Here is a 20,755-nt window from a genome sequence, read left to right as displayed (position 1 = left end):
GACATGACTGCAATCCTACACTGGCATCCTTTACAAGATAAGATGTGATTTGTATAGATGAAACTAATATTAATGGCTGCTTTAGGGAGAGTAACATTGACTCGTTTTGTTCTGTTGTCATCCTTTTAGGCAGGATTTCACTATTGTTTTTTATCAATTATTCCCTACAATTCTGTATTTTTCAGCACATTGCCATCCAGGTATTAGACACCTACATTCTAATCTCAAGTAAAAGGGAAATTAATTAAAGCGACACTTGATAATATAATGCAGTTCAGTAGAAAATCACCAGTAATTAGGGATTACATTTACTAAAATGTAATAGCATCCTATTGTACATGTCATGTGTCCATATGTTCAACATCACTTCAGGTTTTATTATTGTAAAACAAAACTTTCCAACGATTTTGGTCTTAAAAATCTCTCACGGTTCTCTCACCTCAACAAAAATTCTATCCAAAAGTATTAAATCAGCTTAATGAGCTGTCATCAACGTAGGCGGAGGGAACATATACATCATTTTAATATACTAACGTAAGATAACTCAAAAATAAATTATCTTTCAATCCGCAGCAAAACTCAGCAAAACTGGTTTTCTTTGAACCACAGGATGCCATCATCAAGCTGGGCCCTTTGCCCCGCCTCCTGAACGACATCAGCATGGCCCTGCGTAACCCCCACCTGCAGAGGCAGCCCAGCCATCAGACAGACAGGGTGCACGAGAGGCAGACAGACAGGCTGCTGTCGCGGCCCAGCTTTAACAGGGGGATCTCGTCCGAGTTCCAGAACCTCATGATGAGGGATCTGAACAGGTGGGGCCGCGTTCAACGCCCGGCAGCTGATCAATAACTGTCTTCTGCTTCACATTACTTTGTTGTCACTTTATGAAAAACTTTGATTTATGTGTTGCTATTGGAAACCAGAAAAAAAATCACATTTTTAGAAGCTGTAAACTACGACGGCGTACAATTGCCGCTAGCATCTTAGCCCAACCACCCCGATCAATAAACACCCATAAGATGACAGTTTGGCCTCATATTGATAAAACCAACAATAAGCATCAACATCATCACCCTAAGGACCTTAACGAGGCGTTGTCACACGTTGGGATGATTCATTACAAACATAAACGTAACTTCATGGGCCGTTAGCTAGCATAGATGCTGGTTGTTGAGACTTTTTAAACAGCAAATTTGCTAAATTTTTGTCTGAATATTGCCCCCCTCTTTATTTATTAATTTTCTACAGTGGCCCTAATACGCCATCGTAATCTGTTGCTATTGGTAACCAGAAAAATTCACATTTCCTGCAAACAAAGAATAAATGAGCTGATTGATCCAAACCGGTGCCGATGATCGTCAGCTTCCTTGTCTTCCTTACTCACTGCTGTTCTCCAGCTCTATAGATATCACTCGCTTGCCTTCCCCGACCTCCACCGGAGGGGTCCTGCCGTCCCGCACGCAGCTGAGCTTTCAGGACCGGGACCACCCCCATCGAGCGTCCTCCAAAGACATGTTTTACGTATCGCGGCCCCCCCTGGCCCGGTCCAGCCCCGCCTACTGCACGAGCAGCTCGGACATCACGGAGCCGGACCCCAAGGTGAGTTTTTATCCACACTGACTCGGGGGACCATCATCCCATCCACTAGTCTTTACCAGAGTGAGGTTAGTACTGGCGTGCATGTTAGTCATCATGATAGGCTCTGCCATCGTGTGATCCAGGCTGGTAGCATATCATGACATCTGCTTCTCTTCCCACTGATTCACCTCGCAACCCATCCCAAAAAAAAAAAAACGTATTTCCTGGGAAATACTTCGAGGCTTTCCGATATCCAGGCCTCGCGGTAAAAACACCCCGCTCCACCCTCACCCATAACCATCCGTGGCCACGTTAGCATACATGCTATCAGAGGGGGGCGCCTCAGCCCCCGCACATCCCGCCTTATCACTTAGGTGCTCAGTGTTAATAAAAAGCGTATCTATGATGGACCTCCAGGATTCCCGAATGAACAGCGTGTCTAACCTGCAGTCGGTGGACATGCTCAACTCCTCCCAGGCCTCCATCGCCGGCATGGGCAGCTTCGGAGGGCTGAGCAGCGGAGGCGGTGGCGGCCTGGGGTCGGGCCTGAGCAGCCAGCTGCGGGCCGGTGGGAGGTTGTCAGCTGGCTCTGGCGGCTCCAGCATGTCCGGCGGCCTTCGGCTGAGCCAGCTGAGCCAGATGGGCAACACCACCGACTCGCTATCCCAGCAGCAGCAACACCAGGCCGCCGCCATGCGCTACCCGCTTTCCTTCCAGAATCCCCTCTTTCACCTGGCGACCGCTGACGGGCCGCAACAGCAACAGCTGCACCACCAGCACAGCCGGGCTCAGCCGCCGGCGCCCCTGCTCCTGACCCCAGAACCCGATCCCTCCCACCAGACCTACATGCCACAGTTCGCCCACGGGGGGTTCTCCCGCAGTGAGGACCTGTCCACCCTCAGGACCCGGGACGGTCACCTGGGCCAGCCCAGCATCATCCACTCACACAGCTACAGCGACGACTACAGCCGGGCGGAGTACGGACGCAGGCAGATGTCCATGCACGTGCAGGTACGATTGGTTTTCTTTGTCTGATGTGAAAGTGAACTGAATCTCGTTGAGTTTGTTGGATAAAAAGCAAAAGACGTCATGTTGGCCTTCTAGGAAGTCGTGATTCAGATTTTACGTCATTCTCTGACATTTAAAAGACCAAAAACATCACTTGAATTATTGGGAAAACAACCGGAGGATTAATCAATAGTGAAATGATTGTTAGTCGCGTCCCATAAGTGACAGGAAACACGAAGAAAGAAGAAAACTCATTGATTAATCAGCTGAACTTCCTGTCCTATTGTGTCTCTGGTACCTGAACGCACCGTCGCAGCCTCTTGTTTTAAATCTGACATTCCACCAAGTTCAAGAAGCATCATTTACCCCAAAAATAACTTATTTTACTTATTATTTACTCCTCCTCCTCCTCCTCCTCAGGATAACCTCCAGCAGCAACAGCAGATGATGGGCATGACCTCGCAGACGGGAACCTCCCACTCCTCGCTGGCCGCCACGCCCCCCACCACGGTCCAGCCCGTACGCCAGAGTTCCGTCGCCCCGCCTCCCACCCAGCGCGTCAAGTCCCAGACCTCCCATCAGCTGTCCGTCAGCGCGGCCGCCGCGCCCGCCGGTCTGGCCAAGACGCGGCCGCCGAGCGGCAACCTCCTGCAGTCGCCGGAGTCCGGCTACGGCGGCCGGCCGCAGCAGCAGCAGCACGGGCCCCGCCAGCTGTCCGTCAAAGACAACACGGCCCCGGGTCTGCCCCACCAGCAGAGCTCCGTCAGGGAGAGCCAGAGTCCGCAGGGAACCACCAGTCAGAGCGGCCAGCCGTCGCCACAGCAACCGTCTCAGCAGCAGCAGCAGCACCTGCTCAAACCCACCATGAGCAAACAGGTAACATCTGCACGCTCCCACTCCGCTTCATCCTCTTAAGCCTCCGATTAGCTCCTGTAGCTGCTGTTTGATTTTTAGAACACCGTTAACGTTGTTCGAGTCATTATTATTATTATTTCTTTTTTTGGTTAAGTTATCATTATTATTATTTTTTAACACTATCTTCTACCTTTTGATGTGTATGTGTATATAGTTATACACGTGAGAATGCATATGTAAGCCTCTATTTGCTTATTATTTGTAGGTACAGATGTATATAATTATCCGTGTATATGTGTAGATGGGATATCCGTTTATTTACTTTACGTTAGACACTTAAGTAATATTTAATATAAGTATATAAATATAATATTTATGAATATATTTGTGGACGTTTAAAGGAGGACAAACCAAAAAACAAGAGGAGTATTGGAGTAATGTTTTTCTCTTGTTTAAATGTTCTGCTTTTTCGTTCCCTTTAATCAACAGTAAGGAAACAAACTAACTGTCATTAATGGATGTAAAAAACTAAAAGGTTTGAGTCCCACCGGGGGTCACGACACTGACTCTCATGTTCTCATGTTGGCTGTGCCGGCCTCTCTCTCTCCTCCCTCCTCCTCAGGGCTCCCAGACCCCCTCCTCCCTCAACCCCCCGACCCCCGCCAACGAGCGGACGGTGGCCTGGGTCTCCAACATGCCTCACCTGTCAGCCGACATCGAGAGTTCCAGGATCGACCGCGAGGAGTTCAAGCTGAAGGAGTACTCAAAGAGCATGGATGAGTCACGCATGGACAGGGTGGGTACCGCTGTGGAGCTACAGAACCCACCTTCACATTAAAGAGAAGAAACGTCTTTTATTCCTGCTTAGAGGAACGTTGAGTCAGGTCCATCATCGCTGCCAGGTCTGGTCCGGAGGTCTCACACAACATCCATCAGCCAAGTTGTTCCAGTCTTTCCCCCTTTATGCTTTAAAATCTTAATTTAACAATTTCACAAATCAGAAATGTACTCAACATGAACAATTGACATTAAATAAAATAAATAAATAAAAGAATTCCAGTATAACATATACAACCATATACACAATAGAAAGATAAAAGTACAAAAATAAAATAAATAAAATGCACAAAATATGCACATATACACATAAAATCATAAAACCAACACCCTACATGGTGTCAGAAGCCAAAGAAAAGAGCAACGCTTCGATTTTTTTTTTTTAGTCCATAAATTTGAGAGATTTTAAATAATTCTGGAATTCAATATGGAAAGCGATGAAGTCGGGGATAGTTTTTGTTACATTACATCAAAATGTGCAAATAACATTTATCATCAAGTGAACAACAGATTCAATATTACATCCCTCATGTTCCAAAAAACATTCCTACATTAAATTCTGATATTCCAGTTCATTTTACAAAATACATAATGTCACATTCACGTCTGCATTAGCTTTTGTAATTCGGACTATTTGGAAGTGTTCCGTATTTCACGCCTTCTCCCCGCGTCTCCGCCCACAGGTGCGGGAGTACGAGGAGGAGATCAACTCCCTGAAGGACCGCCTGTCGATGTCCCACAAAAAGCTGGAGGAGTACGAGCGGCGGCTCCTCACGCAGGAGCAGCAGACCAACAAGATCCTGCTGCAGTACCAGAACCGCCTCGACGACAGCGAGAGGAAGCTCCGGCTACAGCAAGTGGAGAAAGACTCCCAAATTAAAGGAATAATTAGCAGGTAAATGGAGGCAGAAACACAGCTGAGACGTCATGTGGTCTTCTGCAGAGGGGTGGGGGGATGGGGGGTCCGCATTGACTTTACCGCTGTATGTTGTGGCGCCATCGGTGAATCCACTATGTGGGTTCTCTTCCAAAGTATGTGGAGAAAAAGTGACACATTCTCCCAGATACAGATGCTAGCATTCATTCAGACGGCGTCTTCGGTTGGCACACTCGGAGAACTTGCAAATTTGCCACTTTATCAACTCTTTTTTTCTCCGAATATTGCCCCCCTCTTTTTTCCCTACAGTGGCCCTGAGACGCCGTCATACATATGGCAATCGGAATAGAACTCTATTTCCAGGGTTGCTATTTTATGTGGGGGGCGTAGGAGGATGCGAGCGCCGGGAGCTGGACTGTTTATTCCTGTTTATTGGAAGCTGCAGACGTGTAACGAGTGACAGATTAAACGAGAGCCTCGTATAAGGAAGGCAGAGATCCAGATCCTCCCTGATAAGTGTGTGCAGACATGTTTCCCCGTCGGCGGTTTGGTTGTTTTCAGCTGATGTGAGCTGGACGGCAGAGTCTCTAATTGTCCTCTGAGCTCTTGTTGCATCATAACAGGGTTTATTTGTTATTCAGGAGCATCATGTTTGAGGGGTGACTGTGGAGAATTCCAGCTGAGTCCAAATATTACTGGAGTGCTTGTGTGTAAATTGGACTTTAATTTAATTGTTTTTTTTTAATGATCGACTACATAATGAAGGAGTTGATGGGTGAAAACGGTGGAATATCGATGGTGTCTTCATGCATTTCATGTGTGACTGCACATTCGTTTTGTTTTATTGTGCAGAAAGTTCAGATAACAACGAAAGGCTCGCTAGTGTGTGGTGTGCAGCCGAAGGGTGGTTATCTGGTTATCTGGTTATCAAGTGATCTGGTGATCTAGTTATCTGGTATCTGGCTATCTTGTATCTGGGTATCTGGTTATCTAGGTATCTGGTTATCTGGGTGTCTAGGTATCTGGTTATCTGGGTATCTTGGTATCTGGGTGTCTAGGTATCTGGTTATCTGGGTATCTTGGTATCTGGGTGTCTCGGTATCTGGTTATCTAGGTATCTGGTTATCTGGGTGTCTTGGTATCTGGTTATCTGGGTATCTTGGTATCTGGGTGTCTCGGTATCTGGTTATCTAGGTATCTGGTTATCTGGGTGTCTTGGTATCTGGTTATCTGGGTATCTGGGTATCTGGTTATCTGGGTGTCTTGGTATCTGGTTATCTGGGTGTCTTGGTATCTGGTTATCTGGGTATCTGAGTATCTGGTTATCTGGGTATCTTGGTATATGGGTATCTGGTTATCTGGGTGTCTTGGTATCTGGTTATCTGGGTATCTGAGTATCTGGTTATCTGGGTATCTTGGTATATGGGTATCTGGTTATCTGGGTGTCTCTGTATCTGGGTACCTGGTTATCTGAGTATCTGGTTATCTGGGTGTCTGGAATCTGGTTATCTGGGTATCTGGTTATCTGGGTTTCTCGGTATCTGGTTATCTGGGTGTCTTGGTATCTGGTTATCTGGGTATCTCAGTATCTGGTTATCTTGGTACCTGGGTATGTGGGTATATTGGTATGTGAGTACCTGGGTATCTGGGTACCTGGTTATCTGGGTATCTTGGTATCTGTGTACCTGGTGATCTGGTGATCTGGTTATCTGGGTGTCTGGGTATCTGGTTATCTGGGTATCTTGGTATCTGAGTTTCTGGTTATCTGGGTGTCTGGAATCTGGTTATCCCGGTATCTGGTTATCTGGGTATCTGAGTATCTGGTTATCTGGGTGTCTTGGTATCTGGTTATCTGGGTATCTGAGTATCTGATTATCTGGGTGTCTTGGTATCTGGTTATCTGGGTATCTGGTTATCTTGGTACCTGGGTATCTGGTTATCTGGGTATCTGAGTATCTGGTTATCTTGGTACCTGGGTATGTGGGTATCTTGGTATGTGAGTACCTGGGTATCTGGGTACCTGGTTATCTGGGTATCTTGGTATCTGGGTACCTGGTGATCTGGTCATCTGGTTATCTGGATGTCTGGGTATCTGGGTATCTGGTTTTCTGAGTATCTGTGACAGAGAATGTTGCCACTTCTACTCCACTCCAGGAAAGAAGACGTGGAATGAAGACAGAGACAGTCCTGCTCCTCTTTTTATGGGAACATCTTTAGCGCCCTCACCTTGTATATAAAAACGACCCCCCCCCCCCCTCCCCCATGTCCTTGTGCTGCTGCTGCACTTAAGCTCGGCCTTTTTTTTATGAACGGGGCTTTTAACAGCATCTGGGGACCCTTTCCGATGACTCCACTTAGCTTCATTTCCGATTGACTCTCTCACGAGATCGCACCGTAAAAAAAATAAAATAAAAAAGCACAAGAGGATTTGAAAATTTGATAACTTCAGAAAACATGTGTGCACTTTCTTAAAGCGACACGCTGTCTTGGACCTTCAGGCACGGGACTATGGAAGACCCCCTCTCGGTTTAATATTAGCTGCTCCATTTTAAATCGAAGGACTGCTGATGTGTCTTTCTACATGTCGGGGGGGGGACGCCTCCCTCTTTACAATCATACGAAGCTATGGTGTAATATGAAGAGGGGAGACAGTCAGAGACAATGAAGATTCAAGCATGAAGGCGTGATAAAGAAAATATGCCACATAATACAGAAACTTTATGAGAGCACTTATAACCAAACTGTCCCATTAAAGCGAGTGAATCTGCAGCTGAGAGCACCGGAAGCTGACGTCTCCGAGGCGTTCGCTTGTTTCCTGTGTGGTTTTTAATCATCTCGGCCACACGAGGACGAATTACGTAGCAGATCTGGATGCTTCCCAGTCGGTTTTCACTCTCAGCTCACTGAGCCAGACCACATCAGGCCAGACTTTGCATCGCCTGGATTTTAATGTGAACGTGTGTGTGAGTGATGCACGGATTGCGGACGGACTCCTAAATCTTAGTGAAATGTCACCTTGTGTTCTATATTTCATCTTGGATTTGACTTTTGTGTTAAAGTTTCACAATCAGACACCAACAGGAGAAAACGCTCCGATGTGAAAACGCTCCGATGTGAAAACAGCGTCGTGTTTCGAGTGTCGGACTTTTACTTTGAGTGAAGCCTTAATGTTCTGTGCAAAAAAACGTTACTTTTGAGCTCAGAGCCGATCCGACATCTGTCGACCCGGATACACTTTTTTCCCCCCAACAATCTAATTTAAACCAAAGCCAGATATTTAGTTTTATCATGCTAGGATCAATCCACTGAGAACACTGAATCCACTTTACCTGTAGCACTTGCATCTATATTTATTTCTTTAACATAGTGATCCCATTAGCTGGCTACAGGCTCTCTGATGTATTTATTTATTTATAGATAATAAAATATCTTGATGATTAATGATAGATAAAAGTATTTATCTTCCCAAAGTGTGGTGTGAACAGATTTATGGAGTTGGGGGGGGGGGGGGGGGTTGTACCTGTCATAGTAATAATCTATTTTTAACTATAATCCATAGCATATTAAAGTCTGTGATGCAAGAGCCATAACAATAATGATATATGAAATATATATATATGAATTCTATTGAGAGTGAGATTATAACTACTTTTTAACTTTGCAATACTTTTTAGCAGGAGAAGCGCAATAATTAATAGGTAGAATCTAGAATGTGTCTCCGTGTGCAGCTTGTGTACATAAAGAAAAACTACGGAAGCCCGAAACGGACACGATTCAAACTTATCTCAAAATCCCGATTTAAAAAATGTCGTTGTCTCAATTTGTTGAGTTTGTTATTTTGACGTGAGGTCATAATTATCTCGTTAACACGAGAAACCAAACGGTTGTTTTCTCTACTAACTTATGATCTTTGGGTCAAATCAGCCGACAGCGAGCGCATTTAAGATCCAGATCAATTTAAATGATCATATTCGGAAGAATTATGAAGTATGTTTCCTGGTCCCTTTTACATTAAGTAGAAAATATGTTGTGAGGAAATATCTTTGATCCTGACAATGACATATACATGTATACATACATCTGTGATGACACAGACACAAAATCTATTTTTACCGTATCAACTATGAGATTTTTCCATAGTGAAAGTCCCACATTCCTGAATACCAGAGGTGCTATAAAAACAACTTATTTTCAACTTATTTCTGACTACAAATGTACTTAAGATGTGAAAAGAAAAGAAATGTAGCATTTTTCACGGTAGAAATGTCAGAATTTTACTCCTAATTGATCACTAATTGATAGGCTGAAAATGCTTGATTTTGTGTCTTCATTTAATCAGAGAAATATTCAGATCAGGATTTATTCATAAAATGTTTTCAAGCAACCAAAAATCAAAGAATAAAGACACTTTTCTCACAATTTTCTTTTTAATTTATAAGCGACACAATTCAAATGTTTGATTATGATTAATTTAATAATTTTCCATATTTTGTGTTTATCCTTATTAATTTTGATCCACACAAATTAATTTACCGTCGGCTGATTGAAAATAAAGGTAAATTCAAAATGTCCCAGTTTGGGATTTATAGAGTCCATCCATCCATATTTGACCAACAAGAGAATTAACTTGTGACCTCAAGTCGACGTTATTAAAAAACTAATATGCTGAGTCATGTGCGTTGAGGGCTTCCTGCCAGTTACTTCCTGCCAAAATCTCGTACCAGGTGCCGTCCACAGTATCCAAACGGGAAACAATAAAGACCTGGAATACTGTCGAGTGCAAACTAGCCCAGAGACAACATGACATCAACGACGTGACTCTTTGACAACAGTGTGTTCTGCAAAGTGTGTTCTTAAGTTCTCAACTTGTGTTGTTTTGGGGTTTTTTTTGGCTTCTCTGTACGGTGTTTGTGAATTTATCTGCATTTAAAATGAAAGAGTGCATTGGGTATTATTATTTAATATTATTCAATTAATTAAAAGTCTGTATGATTCTGCTGTACATGCTTGGTATGCCTTTTTGACCTGCAGTCCGTCATTGGTGGTGTTCGGTGACGTGATCAGAATAGCTGTTTTAAGAAAGTTCTAGACGGTCCTGTCGTTTGACTTATGCAGTTACAGTATGATTTCAATATTATTATTGTTAAAAAGGGCAACCATACTATATTGTTTTTCCCTCTCCAGAAATATAGATAATATTCTGGTGTCAGTATATCCGCCTCTCTTTTGTAGCAAGAATATATTGATAAACTGTATAGATTGTACTTAAATCTTGCAAATGAGTTCATAGTTGTGACGAGTTTTGGCTTGTGTGCGTGTGTGAGTGTGTGAGTGTGTGTGTGTGTGTGTGTGAGCGTGTGATCAATATTGGTCTGATTGACATCGTAGCAACAGCCAACGGTTTACAGCCACCTTTATGCAGACCTGTGTCAAACAGTCTTGTATTTGTACCAAACACATGTAGAGAGGCGAGTCGTCTGCAAAGAATCGGACTTTGTGTTGCACCTGTGGGCAAAGGACACGAAAGCGTTTGCAGCTGCTGATTGATTTAGGTCTGTCATTTCTTTCCATCCACTTTTACATCCTATTTGACACCTTTTGTCTCTTTTTTTTCCTCTTCTGTAGCAAAAATATTCAGACTTTGTGACCTCATGTTGGGCGATACACACATTGTTTTGACTGCGTGTACGACTTGACCTCAAAAAGCACACTACTTGAAGTACAACTGGATATTAAAAGCTTAACATTATCTTTGTAACATATCACCCACATGAATCATTGTCTGCCTCTTGAAGTCATGTCAGAATATCAATGCTGTAAACTCATGTTGCATTCCATTGTTGTTTGGGACAGTGCTTATATCTCTGTGTGTGCTTACAGTATGATTGATTCTTTTCTTTTTTTCTTTTTTTGTAAAAATAAAATAAAAAATAACACTGTACGTTATTTATGGAATAAAACATCCAAACATTTATGTTTGAAACTTCACCTGTGGATTTCTGTTCTTTATTATTGTCAAACATGTGCTTTCTGTGGGTAAAAGGATACTTCCTTCGTAAAAAGGATACGAATGTGCCGAAAATAAATAGCGAGTGACACCATGCGATTTGACTGGGTTGGAACATTCATTCTGCATTTAAACCTGGTGACGTCTAAACGTCGCCATCAAACTATAGCTTGGCGGCAAAACGAACACTCAAGAAACGATCTTTCTGACAAATTTTAACCAAACAAATTGACATAAAGTTAGTCCTTCGTTCACTTTTAGAAAGGTATAATATTCCAGCAAGCGTTTTCTCTGCTCCTGTAAAACCGATGGAAAGTCATGAAGACGACCCACTGAAATCACGCATTGGCTTCTTTTGTTCATGCTGACTTCTATACCGTCATCGCGATGCTCCAGTGGAGCCGGTTGGCCGAGAAATTGCAAGAAACCCCCGATAGCGAGATGTCCTTGAATGACCCTCTTCGTAGTACTCGATGATCAGGAGAGCTGGCAAACCTGCATTGTCCGATGAAAAACCTTCCCCCCTTCGGTGAGCTCGCTCATATCTGCGAGCCGAGTCTTTGAAACAACTAGTCAAAGGATTTTCTTTTTTCCACCGGAGCCTTGGTCAGTCCATATTACATAAGGCGGGCAAATTCCCTGGGGATGATCGGGGATCTGATACTAAAGCGTTCGCCAACACATAACCGGGCGTTAATTGTCTGCGGTTGGCCCTAAATTGCGCTTTGAAAACATCTTGAATGGAGCAAAAAGGGTCTTTGATGAATCCCGAGGGCGGGGTAGGATCCACCGGCCAACGTTGGCAGCTCCTCAGAGAGCACGGTCCGGGGTTACTGCTGCTCCACGTTAGCATCGGGAGCTAAAGATGGAGCTGCCGATCAGATCTGGGACTCTGGTGCCCGACGTGGTTTCAGGGCTGGTAGAGGTGGCAGATGTTGCACCTGCTCGACTTCTTAAGTATCTACCTATCTACTCTTAAGATTCATAATACTCCCTCTCTTTCTCCCCCCCCTCCCCCTTCCCTCCCCCCCACCCTCTCTCTCTTTCTCTGCTTCCAAGACTCATGGCTGTGGAGGATGAGTTAAGGGGAGGACCAGTGATTGAGCCAAAAACCAGGATTTTCGCTGATCAGGTCTGTGAGATGCTTCTTCTCTCGTCGAGCCCGTACGATGGCTGTCTTCTCTGCTGTCCCCCCCACCCCCACCCCCCCTTTTTACCCCCCTCCTCCCCCCCGCTACTGTTATTATTTGGTCTGCTGTGTGTGATCGTGGTCCCTCTGATTGTCTTGCCCTGTCCCCTCATTGTCTTGGGTTTTCTGACTGCCGTCTGTCTGCCGACGAACCTTCGAGGATCAGCCGAGTGTTTTTGGGCGTTTTGCATCCCTCGCCTCGGGGCTTCGGGGCCTCGGGGTCGTCTGACTTCCATGTCTCGGTTCTGCGCTGATGTTTTTCTGTCCAATGTTTCTGCCGAGCATGTCGGGGGGGTTGAAACTCCTTTAAGCCTGTTTCACACATGATGTGGAAGCAGCAGCAGCGTTCTGCTCAGCCTATTGAACAGCTGAGCCCCGGACGGGACGGCCGTGGTGTTTTGTTGTTTGTCTTCAGGAGCTTCCCTCTGTAGCCGTTTCTCATTTCATGCTCTCAACCCGCCACATTTCTTATCCTGTCAAAGCACGACTCATGCTGAAGATAAAGTGTGTGTGTGTGTGTGTGAGAGAGAGAGAGAGAGAGAGAGAGATTCATGTATACACACATATATATGTAATGGTATTTGAGAAATAATGAATGAAACGGCTACGAAAGCAAAGTTGAGTACTTTTTTATAATTGGGATAATTGTGAATATCGTCACGAGTGACTTGAAAAGGCTGTCTAGCTCGTTAAAAACAGACTCGCACAATATTACTTATTATGCAAAATAGGCCATTTGGGAATAATGTACAATATGTTATTGGTTTATAATTCTTGACACATTAATGTTGGAGGTGGAACCGATGTTAATGAGTTTATATGCAGTTGGATGGTTTGTGAATGAATCATACAGTATTTATTGATTGTATGTTATATTATTAATCTGAATTTCACAATGTGACAAAAAAACGATAAAAAATATGATATTTCCTCTAAATTGTAGTGAAATAGAAGTTCACATATCTATCCATCTATCTTTCTACATTAAATGGACAGTAATCCGGATGATGTGAAGGTAATTTCTCCTTCTGCTATTCTTATAACACATCCAGGAATTATCCGTCACCGATGCTTTTCTCTGAAATGACACATTTTAATGCTCATCTTAACCTTCAAAAAGCTCATTTCTTAGTCAAAGAGCTCAAACACTCGCTACGTTCCTCCTTTCATTCGGTCCTTATTGTGAGTTTTTGAAATTAATTGCATGGAAAAATCAAATAAGGGCCTCCACGTGGATTCCCCGTCAGTCATCAAACGGTAGGGAAGAGATAATGAAAGCTAGCGAGAGCTGACGGAGCGTCACACTGATGGTCATTATTACTTCTAATGTGACAGTTAGATATTCAGAGAAACCCCACAAGGAGAGAGAAATATATGAACGTATATTCAGCATTAATAATAGGAACACACATGCTGTCTATTCCTGAGTTACGGGACGTGTGTTGGTTGCAAATGTAACCTGGGTTCAACAAAATGTAGGAAATTAGGAAAAACGTTTAGTGCAGATAATAATGAATATTTATTAATCAGTTAATAACAAATCATTTGTTAAAATCGAGAGAGATTTGCATTAACATAATCAGGACTTTGGAAGCTCAATGAATAATTGGCTGTGTGTGTGTGTGTGTGTGTGTGTGTGTGTGTGTGTGTGTGTGTGTGTGTGTGTGTGTGCGTGTGTGTGTGTGTGTGTGTGTGTGTGTGTGTGTGTGTGTGAAAAGGAAATTTGAGTTCTATTTCATCCAGGATCCATAGAGCCGTAGTTACATTCGGAACTTTCGTTTTACAGCCAAATCAATTAATTGTTTAACAGGCTTGTAAATCTGCAACACTGGAATAAAAAAAGATGTTCCCACACAACTAAACTTGAATCACTTATTTCCATATTTAAGAGTTTGAAACGTTGTTCATGGTGTTCGTTTCATCGTGTTTTGGGATAAAATGACGATGCAATTAAAAAACAAAAAATGCATCTCAGCGTCGCGGGGAGTTTTAGTGTTTCCGACACCCAAAGCTGCGAAGGTAATCCGCGACATGAACCCGATTCCCAACGCGTCGTCGTGGAGGACGAACGTACGTTTTCTTGGAGACGGAGCTGAAACCATTAAGGAAGAGCGTTGAAGGGATACTCCGGCGTTTAGCAGCAACATATGGCTTTTATATCCACCGGCGACAATTTAAGCTCCAACGACGGCCACAACAAAAGAAATGTTTATTGGATTATGGAAGAGCAGCAACCTGCTTAGCATTCACACGGTGCTGGAGGTTATCAGCGCGCTGCAGGGCACCTTCACTGTGCTTCATTACCGCTCCTACATCCCCCAGAGTCCTTCATTCTGTACTCTGACATCTGTGCAACGTTCACACCGTATCGGAGACACTCCTGTTAAACGTTAAAAAAGAAACGACAAATCTTCTGGGCGTTCTTGTCAGGAAATGAAAAACCTTCATCAAGTTGAGTAAAAGCTGACATGAGTGGAGGACAAATATTAAAGTCTGGCCACTGCAGGAAGTATGCACCGATTAAGTTTTTTTTTTTTAACCGCTGGAAGGTGAACCGTCTGTACAAGGTAACGCAACTCAACACAAACGTGGGATTTTATCCTGAATCGGGATCAGATATAATGCTGCAGTAGCATGTTAGCGGTAAATATAAAGTAGAGCCGAGGCTGATGGGAAAGTTATTATTATTATATACCTTGGTGCTTCATGAAATGTTGAGGGATCATCAAAGTAATTCAAATGAATCCTGAAGCTTATCCAGATGGCAACTTTCAAATCTGAAAAGTGAAGCCAAACCTGAAGTGCCTTAAAGCTGCATTCTCCCTGCTGGCCACCAGGGGGTGACTCCTCTCTGGTTGTATAGAAGTCTATGAGAGAATGGTCCTACTTCTCTCTTGATGTATTATCTCAGTAAACATTATAAACATGAGTTTATGGTCCCAATCTCTAGTTTCAAGTCTTCTTCAATCCAGCATGATGTTCATTTAGTACATTATGGTCCATTTAGAGTCCACCAGACCAGGAAGCAGGGGATGCTTTAGGGGGCGGGGCTTACCGCCACAAGAGTTTTCATAACTCTTCTGGTTCAGTTTTAACTCCGCCCTCTCGTGTCAAAATGCCAAACCCGAGGCTTCAAAACCATCGTCCACCGTCCAGTGTGTGATGTCACGCTGACCACGCCCACTTCTTATTCACAGGCTGTGAGTTTTCTTGATATTTCACATTATACTGTATCTCCATCTGACGGAGCCGCCGTGTTGGACGGTTTCCTGTCGTGCAGCCGTTTGTGACGCTGCCACGTAAACGCGTGTAAACAGGAAACGCTCCCATGAGCAGCAGATTAATAGAACAACGCCGTTGTTTCCTCGGGCCGCCGCCGCCGCTGCCAGCTTCCACAACCACACTTAATTAGACATCTCATAATAACACAGGTGCACGACGCAGGAAAATACACTCCCTCAGCAGAAAGTCGACGTCCCTGCAGACGTTTGGAGGTTTCACTGCGTGCTCTTGGAAGGACATGAATGCATTATTAACTGTAGAAGTTAAAATAAAAGCCCAATTCAGCAACTCGTTAAGGTGATAACTTGCCATCTCATATACAAATCTGTAAACGCGTTGATTTCAGGGCCGTCAGAACGTCGTGAATGTTTCCTGTTAGCCTGCTGTTGACGGTAACATTAGATTTTATTAGTTTCGTTATACACCTTTAACTACACGTGAGGCCGACGCAGCGGCGGAGTGTTGCCTGCAGGAAGTCATTGAATCCTTTTTTTTGTTGGTGGCGTTTCAGTCAGCAGTTTCAGACACGGAGAAAAATATTATTAGTAAACGGGAGCCTTCTGGCTCAAATTGAAGTTATTAATTATCTTAATGATTAAAGGTTGAGTGGGTGATTCTATTCAGAAACACTTTCTAAAATCCTACAAATAGCATTAAGATAACTCATTGGATGAACTCAATTAAATTGTGACCAGGTTTTCCATCAAAAAATATGAGTAAACCCAACTCAAACTAAGCACATCCATACAATATAAATTAGTTAGTCCAACTCATTTTTATTGAATACAGCTGAATGAAGGGGGCGGGGCTTTGAACAGAGGTCTGAATGAAGGGGCGGGGCTTTCAACAGAGGTCAGAATGAAGGGGCGGGACTTTGAACAGAGGTCTGAACGAAGGGGCGGGGCTTTGAACAGAGGTCTGAATGAAGGGGCGGGGCTTTGAACAGAGGTCAGAATGAAGGGGGCAGGGCTTTGAACAGAGGTCTGAATGAAGAGGCGGGGCTTTGAACAGAGGTCTGAATGAAGGGGCGGGGCTTTGAACAGAGGTCAGAATGAAGAGGCGGGACTTTGAACAAAGGTCTGAACGAAGAGGCGGAGCTTTGAACAGAGGTCTGAATGAAGGGGCGGGGCTTTGAACAGAGGTCAGAATGAAGGGGGTGGGGCTTAATCTGTTCAGCGATGTGTTCAAGTCTTCTTGAAAGGTTTTTCCAAATGACCGACTCGAACTTTAAATACATCCATTGATATTTTTTTGTGGCACTTATCTTATCTATTCAGGTCACATGTTAAATGTTTTTAACAGTTTATTAGGTACAAAGACCCAAACCTAATACAACAGACCTGCAACAAACGCTGCCTTCAAGAAGCTTGTAATCTGTTATTTTGTGCGTCTCAATTTCAACAAGGATACTAAATAAGAGGAACACCTCTCTGTATAAAGACATTTATAGCAGGACTGTTGTATTTTTAGCTTGGTGTATCTAATAAACTGGCTAGAGTTTATATGAATAAGAATTATTGTTTCATCAACAGGAAAGTGTGACGTGAACTCCAACGATGGAGAATGAACATCGCTGGTTTTCCTTCATGCTTCGACGGGTGCGAGTGTGTAAAAACAAAAAAAAAAGCCCTCAGTTTAATTTGGTGAACGCTCTGGAAACCCCACGTAAAAAAAAAAATACGTGGAGCCAAACGCAGGATGAAATCATAATTAAAAATATGTTAATCCGGTAAATTGCATCAACATTATTACAGTAACAAATGATGTAATTAAACAGCGGTGGAATGTATTTTATTTGATGGTGTAATAATGATGAGTAATCATTTAAACAATTAGTGAGTCACCACGTTATGAATGATTAAACGGGTCGTATATGAGAGGAAACATTGAACCGTCATATTGATCATTTGCTTCCTTTGGATTCAGCTTTTTGTTCGATCGGCTTCCGCTCATCGATCAAGTGTTTCATCAGATTGAATGGTTCTCGTCAGATTTATTGTTGCAGCTGTGTGTGTGTGTGTGTGTGTGTGTGTGTGTGTGTGTGTGTGTGTGTGTGTGTGTGTGTGTGTGTGTGTGTGTGTGTATGTGTGTGTGTGTGTGTGTGTGTGTGTGTGTGTGTATGTGTGTGTGTGTGTGTGTGTGTGTGTGTGTGTCACAGTGAAATACAGAGATCCTATTTACATGTTGTTATTCTGGGGGGGGGGGGTTTGTTTTGGTTCTATTGTGTTTACTCGAATGTGATTCTGTTGATATTTATCTCCGTTATGATTGCATGTTTGATATATTTGCATGTTTGATATATTTGCATGTTTATTTGCATGTTTGATATATTTGCATGTTAGTTTTTTATGCTTGTGAACCAGGAAACACGCAGCGTGCACGTTTAACGCCCCTTTCTTTGCTCCGCATGGCGAGCTGCTCCGACGCTTCCTCTCGACCGCGTCGTCAGATAATGTTGCGCGTGAATGATCGCCATGGTTACATGTATGTTTTTATTTAGTTTGATGTCTTTTTTCCCCCTTCCGTTCATTCCTTTGGTGGTACATCTGTGTATTTATATTGTTTTTGGGGGGTTTGCTCCTCCTCCTCCTCCTCCTCCTCCTGCTTTCACTCCTCCTCTTCCTCTTCCTCCTGTGTTTGATGAGATACGGTGATTTCTCTTAGGGGAGGCGTCAGTCCATCCTAGTGCAGCCCCGTCTCGCGCCCGTCACGCCCCGAGTCACCAGGTAATAAAACAAAACCGGCAAACAAACTCTCACTCTCCATCCATAAACCTGCCGCCTCTTCTCCACCTCTACTGTTCTCTGTGTGCGTCCCTGTCATCACGCAGCATCCTGTGACCTCACCACCGCCAAGTCAGCACACGGACAGGCCCACTGACACGGGGGAGGGGGGGGGGGGGTCGCAGAGGTGACTCGAAGGTCACGCCTCCGTGTTGAGAGAGCGACAACAACAAACACTGGGGAGACTTAAAGCCGCGGCGCTGAGAGACTTGGCAGCGAGTCGCGTTTCCCTCTGAAATATCGTCTCTCAAGTGTAGAAATCATAAATCACGTAACGCCATGTCGTTAATATCCCACAATGCAATGTGCTGGCTTTGTTTACGACGACGGCTCTGCAGAGCTTCAGCTTCAGATTAAGTAGTGAGATTTTACTTTAATAATAAAGTTCTGCAGGACGGACTCCTGAAACCAGGACATGAACTTTGAACTTTTGAAGCCTGAAATAATTTGTGGTTTACAGAAGCTCAAAGTGAAATAATAAAAATGACCTTTTTAACCCTTTTAGATACATTTTGTAGCGATAAAATACAAAAAACTCTTTTTATTTCAAAATCAAATGTTTTATTCTTTCTGGAAAACAAAATATGACGAGTGCGTTCATCAGCTTGTACCGGCCAATAACATCACAGCATTCATCCTTTACCCTTTAACCTGCATCTTCAGAGCCACAGAAGGTTGTGAGTTCATCTTTTCAACCATCAAATCAAATGTCTCCCAACATTAAGTCCCGCCTCCTGTTTAACGAGGTGTTAGTTCACACAACGACACCAGCATGCGTCTCCTTCGTTTCACCAAACAGGAAACCAAAAGGTGGTTTGTTGTTTGTGGTTTTGTTGTCGCCCTCAAACACGATAGAGATTATATTTGAGATGATTTAGGTTGTTTGTTTCAGTTTATGTTGCCCAGTGAGCAGAAATATATAGAAACATACAGCAGCTGTCTTATCAAACGTTTTTGTGTGACTGTTGCAGCCCTTTGAAAACACCATTACACACACAAACACACACACACACACACACACACACACACACACACACGTCATGTCATACACGGAGACCCTCGAGAAATACAAAATAATCTATTAACTACTGATTTACAGATGATGCCGTTTGCAAATATTCAAACTTTTTTTCAGTATATTTTTTCACTAAATTAAATTGTGAATAGATTCAAAATTACAATCTTAAAGATATAATAAACATCTAAATTACCATTTAATGAAAGATATACAGTACTGCTGTTCCATAAACAGGATGCACGTCGACACCGAAACCCAACGACGAGGCGAGAGCTCATCAAGAAACAGATTATTTTACTTTCTGTCGGGAAAACAATGGTTTAAAGAGAATACACTCAACAACATGTTTATGCCTCCGTAGACTTAAGTCTATCAAATATTGTGTGAATTATCTTTTATTATCTCTCTCACACACACACACACACACACACACATTTCCATTCAGTTCCCTCCCGGCGCACCCTCAGATAAACAAGGGGAATTATGGGAAATCTCCGTATCTGACCCGATCCTTCCTCCCGAAGAACACTGATTAATGTGTCACATGTTTGATTTCTGTTTTCGGTACGTTTTCTGTGTTCCTGATATCTGTGTGTGTTCGTGTTTGTGTGTTTTGGCACATTATTTGTTGTTTGTTTGTTGTAGTTTTTTTACGGAGCGACTGAGATGCGAACTACGTTTGGGTTTCCTTTTTGTTCTCCACCTGGCACGCTAGCAAACAGGGCTTTATGTATGTATATATATATATATAAATATAAATATAAATTAATAAATAAGTTGAAGATTTTGGATCCCAGCGTTGAAACTGATGGGAGATTGGAGGAGACGGGTAAGAACCTGCGTGTCGGTGCATCATGTGTCCTGTGTTTCTGTCTCCAGTCCCACAAATATTCTCATTAGCATTAAAAACACTCTCAACACCGAGCCGTACTTGAACGCACCATGTAATCAAAACAGCCCAGACAGACAGAGAGAGAGAGAGTGAAGCAAGTTTGGTAAGTTTTTATATAAAAAACCCATTTTGAACCATGTGTTTGTTCGGCTGCTTGTTTTGATTTCTATTTGTGTGGGTTTAATAGACATGTGTACGCTGCTGTATACATGGATATTAAACGACATCAACTGTTTTTGTCGTGGGAAACAAAGCGTGTCACGTGAACCACCAGTTACCGTAGCGACCGCAGCTGTTCGTAGCACTGGGAAGGTGTTTTTTTGGGTTCATTTTGGTTCTGATTGAGAAGAGAAAAGGGCCTCTAACTCACACCAGTGACTCCTTCCTTCACTTTGCTTTCATATTTTTCCTTTTTTTTGCTTTTTTAAG

The 20,755-nt window shown here is 43.3% G+C and overlaps 1 protein-coding gene across 1 annotated transcript in view; it reads left to right on the top strand.

Annotated features, from left to right (window-relative positions):
• The window catches only part of syngap1b (synaptic Ras GTPase activating protein 1b), a gene marked incomplete at its 3' end in the record, with an annotated part of 77,055 nt that overhangs the window by 54,713 nt on the left and 1,587 nt on the right, over nucleotides 1-20,755 (top strand). The window contains 7 exon segments of the mRNA XM_084027709.1: nucleotides 610-812; nucleotides 1,398-1,599; nucleotides 1,996-2,589; nucleotides 3,007-3,462; nucleotides 4,064-4,237; nucleotides 4,962-5,173; nucleotides 12,222-12,294. Coding sequence (XP_083883835.1) covers nucleotides 610-812; nucleotides 1,398-1,599; nucleotides 1,996-2,589; nucleotides 3,007-3,462; nucleotides 4,064-4,237; nucleotides 4,962-5,173; nucleotides 12,222-12,294 — 1,914 coding nt within the window.

This window comes from Eutrigla gurnardus (assembly GCF_963514095.1).
Source record: "Eutrigla gurnardus genome assembly, chromosome: 14".
Classification (NCBI taxonomy): domain Eukaryota; kingdom Metazoa; phylum Chordata; class Actinopteri; order Perciformes; family Triglidae; genus Eutrigla; species Eutrigla gurnardus.
This window is presented reverse-complemented; position numbering and strand designations above follow the sequence as displayed.